Below are 9,122 nucleotides of genomic sequence, written 5' to 3'. Positions count from 1 at the left end.
TACCCTTATTTCACTGCTGAGGAAGCTGAGACACAGGGATATCAAGTAACCTGCCCAGTGTCACACAGTTAGTAGGTGCTACAGCTGCATTCAGATCCACGCAGTCTGATTCCAGAGGCTGTGCTTGTATCGTTGCGGAACGACTGCCCCTGAGTAAGTGCTCAAGCATGATATCCAACACCTAATACCTTTACTTATTAAAAAATGTCTTTATTTATTGAAAGAACTACAGAGAGAGAGAGAGAAGGAGAGAGAAATAGATCTTCTATCCTCAGGTTCACTCCCCCCAAGTGAGCACAATGGCTATGGCTGGTCTAGGCCAAAGCCAGGAGGCCAGAACTGCGTCTGAGTCCCCCACATGTGTGGCAGGGTCAAGCACCTGGTTCCATCTTCTGCTGCTTTCCCAGGCACATTAGCAGGGAGTTGGAATGGAAGCAGAGCAGCCAGGATTCCAACCTACACTCCCATAAGGATGCCATTATCTTAAGTAGCAGCTTGACCTGCAGTACACAGCACCAGCCCCCATTTATTTTAAGTTTGTATTATTTTAAGGCCGGCGCCTCGGCTCAATAGGCTAATCCTCTGCCTTGCGGCACCGGCACACGGGGTTCTAGTCCCGGTCGGGGCGCCGGATTCTGTCCCAGTTGCCCCTCTTCCAGGCCAGCTCTCTGCTATGGCCCCAGGAGTGCAGTGGAGGATGGCCCAAGTGCTTGGGCTCTGCACCCACATGGGAGACCAGGAGAAGCACCTGGCTCCTGGTTTCAGATCAGCATGATACACTGGCCGCAGCAGCCATTGGAGGGTGAACCAACGGCAAAAGGAAGACCTTTCTCTCTGTCTCTCTCTCACTGTCCACTCTGCCTGTTAAAAAAAAAAAAAATGTTGTTAAAAATATACAATCCTTAAATAAGAATGTTTTTACAAAACTATATCAGTATGATTTAATTTAGTTTTAGCTAATAATTATATTTTAATAACACAAATCAGAACAATGACAGAAATACACACCTAATGTAAATGAAAGTAAATAATGCTATGAACATAGAAGCTGAGAAATGCATATAAAAATCACAGCAAAGTAAGGAATATATTTACTGGGTAAAAAGTGTTATTTTGGTTTACAATACTATATATAATGACTTAAGGACATTTTAAGTTAAAATGTACTTGTAATATAAAATATGATAAAATATTGGAAATCTCTTCTTCAAAAATATCCATTCCAGTGACTGGACTTCTTTATTTAAAAGAAAAAATCTTTGACATTTTTATTGAGACATGTATAAAAACTTCAGTGATATAACAGACATTTGCCCCATTTCCCCTTCCAAGGGGATGGATGGAGGTCTAAAGCAGGGTCCTATCTCTCCTGCCTGAAAGCTTCTCACTACTGGATGAGAACAGCTCCTGCAGGTGGATCTGGGGACCTTTGTGAATCTGCCCTTAGGTAAGGAGTGAACACAAGAGTAACAGTTTATACAAAAATGTCCAACTCCCAACCCATCACTTGCTGAGATGAGAAATCTGGCTTTAGAGGAGGATGTGACTTGGGTTAAGCTTGATTCAATGCAAAAAAAAAAAAAAAATCAAGTAAGATGCTCCTTACAAGGGTTCTCTGGCTTATCTTAGTTTTTCATGACACCTTACAATAAGAACACATGTATTCAATTGGGAAAATTTTGAAACCTGGACCTGCTGCTTGATTTACCCAATATTCAAGGCTCAGTTCCCCTTGATCTGCTTTCTGTCCACAGTTTGTAACCTGTAGTTAACTGTAGTCCAAAAATATTACACGGAAACTTCCAGAAATCAACAATTCATAAGTTTTGAATTGCATACCATTCTGAGTAGTGTGATGAAATCTCATACCATCCTGCTTTTCTTTTGTCCAGTGTATTCGTGCCTTACAGGCTATCTGCCCTTAGTCCCTCAGTAGCCATCTCGGTTATCAGATCTATTATGGCGTCGAACGGTGGCTGTGTTCTAGTAACCCTTACTCATTTAATGGCCCCAAAGTGCTAGAGCAGTGATGCTGGCAATTCACATAAGCCAAAGAGGAGTGCTTCCTTTAACTGAAAAAGTGAAAATTTTCTATAAGGAAAGAAACAAAAAATGTACGCTGAAGTTGCTAGATTTCCATTGTGACCGATTCTTTTAACCATGAAACTGTGGAAATGGAAAAAGAATTCTGTGCTACTTTTTTTGTTATACCACAGAATGCTAAAGTTATGGCTATAGCACATGGTAAGTAGCTAAGAAGGAAGGGCATTGAATTCTAGCATTTGGTAGTATCTGCAGTTTCATGAGGTCTCTTGGAACATTAGCCCCCGAGGATGGGGTGAGAGACTACTCATATGTGTAAAATGAGGTCATCTCTATTCAACACAATTGTAAGGAGTATAATGGATTAAGTGAAATAATGTAGGTAAAGTTTAGCATGATGCCTGGCTCCCAGTAAATAGTCAATAGCAACTATCTATTCCTAACCGTTTTTTACAAAATTTTAAGCTTTGCAATACTTACAGAGTGCCAAAATTACCCAATTTTTACTTTTTTCTGCCAGAACTGCCCCTGTCCTCTTCCTTAGAACCCTCTGAAACAAAGGCGCACATCTGGCACATCTGAGTCTCATACTAACAAAAGGGATACGGAGAATAATCCTCTCCAGGGAGTCCTGAGGAATGGGATTGGGAAAGCACACAAAGCAGGAAAACCTTCTCCCTCCTGGATTGGGAAAGAGAAGAAAATGCACAGCTGGCTACAAACCACAAGAAGTTTGTGTCAAAGGGTTTAAAACCTCCAAATGGTGAATGGAATTGTTTAGGACTAAAGAAATGGGGCTGACACCTGTAAGGAGGAGAGGAAAAGGGAGTAAGGAGAAGAAGGGTTCCGTCTAGAGGAACTAGTTGCCATCAGATGCTCCCTGAGTGCCTCAGGGAGTTGAGCCTGTGCTCTCTGGGTGGGCATTAGCCTTGGGAAAAAGCCTGCTATGCCAGTAATCAGGGTGCTCACAGGCAGTCAGTGGCTTCTCGACTACGGAGAGTTTGGAGGAGGGCATAACGGACATTGGGGACATGGTGACCAGGCCTCTGGAAAACTCTCATCTCTCCACACTCTAGCTCAGCTGCTGGGCAGGCCCCCATGGCTGCATAATCCCCTCCTGGGCCACCTCCACCACATCGCTGATTCATATATTCACAGTCCTCAGCTGGTGTTGTGCCAGTAGTGGACATTATGGGCACAGAGTTGACAGGACAACTCTCTGTGCTGCCCAGAGAGGCACTGAGGTCTGATCCCACATCCATGTACTCATAGCCCAGTTCCTTAAGAGAACTGGGCTGAGGGGGACGAGACGGACTGGGTCTTCTCCTCTGGTTCATGTATCCATACACCTCATCTTCATCTTCTTCTTTAGAACCCAGGACAGGACTGAGACCCACTGAAGAAAGAGTAGCTTCTCAGGAAGAAAGAGTACCTTTGGAGTGTGTATCTGGCATGAGATAACCATTGACATCCTCTTCCTCTAGCCCTGGTGGGGCAAAAGGGGTTATGGGCATAAGCAGGCTATGGTGCTACGGTAGGCACTATTTCCCATCCATCATGGGCTGCGGTTCCAGCTCTGGCTCCTGCCCACCAACACCTTCTCTGGGAGCTCAGCCTGAGAGCCTGTCAAATGACCTTCTGATGATTCTGAGGCCAGGTGGCCCCACAGCACTGGGTTCAGAGAAACCAGATAAGGGCACTACCTCCACGAACTACAGACTCCTGGCAAGTCTCTCCAAGAACACTCTGATTCATAGGCATGTATCCAAATGATGGACTTAAAAGGCTCTGGCTCCCATGTAGTTGAGTAACAGTTCCAACCTGTAGGCTGAGAGCAGAGCCTAGTGTGGCTGCCAGGCTGTTATCTTCCGTCTCCAAGTCTAGGTCTCAGTCATGTTCTGACTCCAGCTCTACTTCCTCCAGTTCCTTGGTTGTCAGAGCAGAGGGTGCTGCCCTAGGAGTTACACCAGGCCTACTCTCTCTTTATGACTAGATACCATGGGTCTCAAGCCATCCTGGTAAACTCATTGGCTAGCTTTTTAAAGGTTGGGTGAATATTTGCATCAATCATCCAACACTTGACCAAGATCCTGTAGATACTAACGGTACAGATCTGGGGCTGTGCCAACTGTTCCCCCTTCTCCAATAGGTCTGGTACTTCTGCTAATCGCAGTCCTGCAAAGGTCTCTGCATTGAATGTCACCAGCTCCAAAACCGTCACACTGTAGCTCCAGACATCACTCTGGTGTGTGTAGTTTCCAAAGCAAACATTCTCAAGAGCCATCCACTTAATTGGAGTCTTGGCTTTACTCTGTAGGAGCTGCTTATCATCATCTGAGGGCAGCAGGTCAACCATACCAAAATCTGCCACCTGAACCTGACTGGGTGACTTGAGTAGCACATTGCAGGCAGCTGGGTTCCTGTACACCATACCATGCTCTTAAGACAAAACAAGTCCTTAGCAATTTGTACTCCTCGGTTGAGTAGCAGCTGTGGCCCAAACAACTCCTGCTGCTGCCTCACAGGATCCAGCAGGGAACCCAGAGGCAGGTATCGAAGGATGAGCTGCAGAGATGACCCTGGGCACAGTACCAGCAGCTGTGTGATGTGGGCCTGCTCTAGGCTGCCTATGGTCAGCATGTGATCTGTCATGGCCTGAAAACTGTCCACTCTTGTCCTCAATGACCTTAAATCCAGACTGGAATCTTGATGGATTCACCCTCAGGGATCCACACACCCTTGTGTAAGAGTTCCAAAGATGCTGGAACCAAGCACTTTAAGTTTCCTCAACTCTGTTTCTTTGAAGATTCTGACCAAGACTTTGTTAGCCTTCTCATTGGATCCAGAGGCTTTATGCTCTCACCACATTCCAGGTAGTGCCTCTCAGCCCTTTTATTCTGAATAGAGAAAAGTGTCCCCTCCCCGGATCAGGAAAATCACTGCCAATCCTACTGTCACAACCATGCCAGATGAGTTTTTCTGATTAGCACCAGTGTTTGGTCTAAACAATCTTGTAATTCTGTTCCCTTACACTCCTGAGTGCAGTTCTCATGGCAGGGCCAACATTCGCTATGACCATCCGGATACTTATAGATAGAGCCCTTAGCACCTAAAACTCCACTGCGACAGCTGCTCACACAGTGGGGGCCATCTTGAAAGTGGGCACACTGAACACAAGTATCATAGCCCGAACCATTGCACATGGCAGTGCCCCCCATGGGTTGGCATTCCGGGTAGCAGGAGAAGCATTCGGCCTCATGGGCAAACTCACGAGGCTCCCCATTCAGAAAGCTGCAATGGGTCACACAGACACCTCTTCAGCTGTAGTTTCCACAGGATAGGCACTGACTGGGGTCTGGGACCCAGCATCCCCCAAGGGAATACCATGGTCACACACTCTGCCCTCTGCCACACACTCCCTGCATGGTTGATTATGCTTGATGTCAAGTCTCTGTTCCTCAGGCCCCCAGAGCATCTAGGTTCAGTTCAGAGAATGGTGGCAGCACTACTGCCAATTGACACTTACAAAGATATGCCCAGCACTAATCTCCTACGGGGGTTGGAGGTTCAAAGACATCAATATTCAAGTTCTTCATGTTCAACAAGGAGAAGCCCTGGTTGTAGAGGCTTCTGCCTCTGATGGTCGTCAGGTTGGGAAAAACACTGAAGTCGTGCATGTGGGGAGGCCAGGATTGTGTATTCAGGTAGCCTGAGGGGCTGGGGAGAGGAATGTGAGCAGGGAACCCTTGCCTTCCTTTCCCAGGGCCTCTGGCCCTCACAACATTTGTTTTTTAATCTCACTATTATATAGAGATATAATCACAGTATATGAGAAATCTCATCATCTAGGGAAAATTCCCACTTTTTCTAATCTCGCGTTAACTGTACTCTCCTTCATTCAGCATGTGTTGAGCACACACTTTGGTGACTTTGTGCTGGATCCTGGCAGATAACCAGAGACAAGGACGTAACCCACTGTGCAGACGCTGAGGAATAGTAAACCCATCATGATGTGATTTGTGTTCTCACACCGCAGATTTGCCAGCTGAGGAGGCAAGCAGGTGAGGAAGATGGGAGGGGAAGGATACTCGGGTGAGTAGGTATTGTATGGCAAAGGTCTGAAGGCTTGGAGAGTGGAGTAAATTGTAACTGACAATGGTTCCTAGAACACAAATAAAGAGCGATTTCAAGAACTATATGGGACATAGAACCCCTCATTATACAGTTTCCTGGAGCTAGGAGATTTTCAGGATTTTGTGTATTTATTTTGAAATGCAGAGACAGAGAGACACAGAGATTTCCCATCTGCTGATTCACTCCCAAAATGCTAGCAATAACTGGGGCTAGGCCAAAGGCAGGAGCTGGAAACTCAATCCACAACTCCCAGGTAGATAGCAGAATCCAACTACTTCTGCCATCACCTACTGCCTCCAAGGGTGTGATGTACACTAGGAGGAAGTCGAAATCAGCTGCAAGCCCAAGCAGTCTAATACGGGATGTAGATGTTCCAAGCAGAATAATTACTGCTGTGGCAAATGCCTTCCCTAATCTTAAGGGATTTAACATGAGAATGTCTAAATATGATCGGACTGTTTTAGAACTTCTTGTGAGAAGGCTGAGAAAGCTGAATGGAAGAAGAAATTTGGATGCTATATATATATATATAGAGAGAGAGAGAGAGAGAGAGAGAGAGAGAGAGAGAGAAATCAGGAGGCTAACTGTTGTTTGTATCACAGGACAAAGTCTAAGGGTCTGAATAAAGACATGGGCTGTTATGGAAGTTGAGAGGAAAGAAAAGGGCTAAGGGATGCTAACTCTTCCCTAGATCCCAATCCTGCCCATGTGCTCAAAGCACTTTTCCTCACATTTTTCACTACTTGTATCTCACATGTATTATTTGTTAGTAATCAAAAAATAATTAGCTCCCATTAGCATTATTGTGTTACTACTTTACATCAGGAAGATAGTGCATTCTATGCATTGCCTAACTGTTGCTTTATTAATAAGGAATCTGAGGCGTGCAGAGTTGAAGCAACTTGCCCAAGGTCACACAGCACGTCAGTAGCAGAGATAAGACCCAAAGTGCCTTTGTCTGAATCCAATGCTTGTGCTGCAACTTCTCACTCCTCACCCCTGCTTCCTGTTCTTTCAGCTCTCATCCTCCTTGAGTCCAGCCTTTTAATCAGAGTCTATCCTCCTGCCCATTCTTAGAAGAAAACTTTAGTCGCCTCTACTCATTCCAACTGCTGTTCAGTCTATACACTGCCATATAAAGCTGGTCTTGAATCTATAGTAATAGCCATCTTCTCACTAGCCATTTTCTCTTCAAATGTCAACCATTTAGTTCCTATACCTTTTAAATTGACTCACACTAATTATTTTCATGACAAATTCAAAACATTTCTCCATCCTTTCTTCTCTCGTGTCCATCAGAGTACTTTGTGTTATTAACCACTCCTTTATTCTTCACATTGTTTCCCCCCGTAAGTATTGTCACTCTCTTCCCCCACTTGCTCCTGGGTGACTCTGGCTGCCCTTTTCTGCTTGGCAGTACCCTCCTGAGGGAAGTTCTTCTCTGTCCTGTACATGCTGGAATTTGTTACCTTCATAAATGTATTTATTATCCTCAGGTTACTCTTTGTGTGACTATTTTAATTATCATGACAAAATGAAAATATCTATCTTCCTGTCTTAATGTCTCAACATTCCTTCAAGACCCGATTTCAAATCAGGTTTGAAGACTTCTGCTTCGGTGGATTATCAACAACATACATTTCACACAGCCACCCCAAACTTCCCTTCCCTGCTTAGCTGATCCCTTCCATGTCTCCTTCTGCAAGCCAACAAAGACCCTACATGGAAGAAATTTTTTCTGCTCCTGGTCTCACTCTTCTGCCCAAGCGCCATCCCCTCCAAGCTTAGAATTCCTTGTTTACGAAATTAACGCTGAGCTGACAGAATTACAGTCGGAGCCTGTGGCTGATCACTGGAGAAAAGGAGACCGGGTCCGCGGAGTAGCTCCTCCTGAATGCCTTTCTCAAGACACGGCTAGCACTCAAGTTCCTGGAGGGCAGGAACCTCTGTCCCCACTCTCTGCTGCGAGCCGCCGCCGGGGCCAGTGTGATTCAACCAGTAAACATTCCATTGAACCAGCAATTCCCCAGGCTCGCGCAGACTCTGGGAGTCCTCCTGGAGGGGATGACAGTTCTTGCGGGACACCCTTACAACGACACACAGGAGGATTCTAGAAGCGATAGGATGCAGGGTTTCATATCCAGTCTCCCTGAAAGCTTGTTAAAAACGCCACTGACTTAAAAACGACGTCCCTCATCCCCTTCCCAAGGGTCCTGAGATGGGAACTCAGACTGTGAGAAAGAAGAGCAACATCTCCACAATTTGACTTCTTGTTGTTGTCCTTTGCTTGTTGGGGAACAGAAGGAGGACTCCAAGCTCCCAAGCCTGTCTCTGCTCCTTTCTGTCAGCTTGGTCTTCAGAGCACTGAAGGAAACTCAGAAACAAACTTTCTGCCTCTCCGGCAGCTGACAGCCACACTCACAGAGCGGAGGCATTGGTCCGGGATCCAGGAGATAAAGATCGCGAAGCTTGGCGCCGCGGAGCGTTCAGGGGCAGGTGACACAGTTGTGGGTTTCTAGGAGCTGGCTTGACAGTTTCATCCCCGCCCCCTGGCAGCAGAGCGCCCGGCCGGGCTTGCACACGCGCGCGCCGCGGGCCATAAAAGCAGCGGCCAAGCGGAGACGCGGAGCTCGCCCACCGCCAGCCAGAGCAGCTGCCTCACCATGCACGTGAACGGCAAAGTGGCGCTGGTGACCGGGGCAGCGCAGGGCATAGGCAGAGCCTTTGCAGAGGCGCTGCTGCACAAGGGAGCCAAGGTAAGCGCGGCTGTCCCCCCGACCCCGACACGCGTCCTGCCACCCGAGGGGCCCCCCCAAGGAGGCACCGAGGCTGCGCTCAGCGTGCCCACCTTGCCCCTTGCAGAAGCTGCCGCTGCTGAGCAGACCGCAAAAGCAGCTGCGGGAGAACTCGAACTTTAATTGCAGCGTTTCAGGTCCAAGAGGGGG

General features: G+C 46.8%; 1 protein-coding gene and 1 pseudogene across 4 annotated transcripts in view; one reads left to right on the top strand and one right to left on the bottom strand.

Annotated features, from left to right (window-relative positions):
- Window positions 1-2,932: 2,932 nt before the first annotated feature.
- LOC100349218 (receptor tyrosine-protein kinase erbB-3 pseudogene) lies at window positions 2,933-8,612 on the bottom strand (annotated as a pseudogene).
- Window positions 8,128-9,122, top strand: part of HPGD (15-hydroxyprostaglandin dehydrogenase) — a 41,759-nt gene continuing 40,764 nt past the window's right edge. For 3 of the 4 annotated variants that reach the window (XR_016229931.1, XM_070069659.2, XM_089327255.1), the window contains exon 1: window positions 8,470-8,933. Coding sequence is in view for 3 of the 4 variants with exons in the window: in XM_070069659.2 (XP_069925760.1) it covers window positions 8,841-8,933 (93 nt within the window). In the remaining variant the exon portion in view is untranslated. Of the gene's footprint in view, window positions 8,934-9,122 lie in introns of all 4 variants that reach the window. The other variant, XM_002709322.6, reaches the window with a different exon arrangement.

Source organism: Oryctolagus cuniculus, chromosome 2 (genome assembly GCF_051225735.1).
Source record: "Oryctolagus cuniculus isolate XC-2025 breed Fujian yellow rabbit chromosome 2, ASM5122573v1, whole genome shotgun sequence".
Taxonomy (NCBI): domain Eukaryota; kingdom Metazoa; phylum Chordata; class Mammalia; order Lagomorpha; family Leporidae; genus Oryctolagus; species Oryctolagus cuniculus.
The sequence above is the reverse complement of the archived record's forward strand: the minus strand, read 5'-3'. Positions and strand labels throughout refer to the sequence as shown.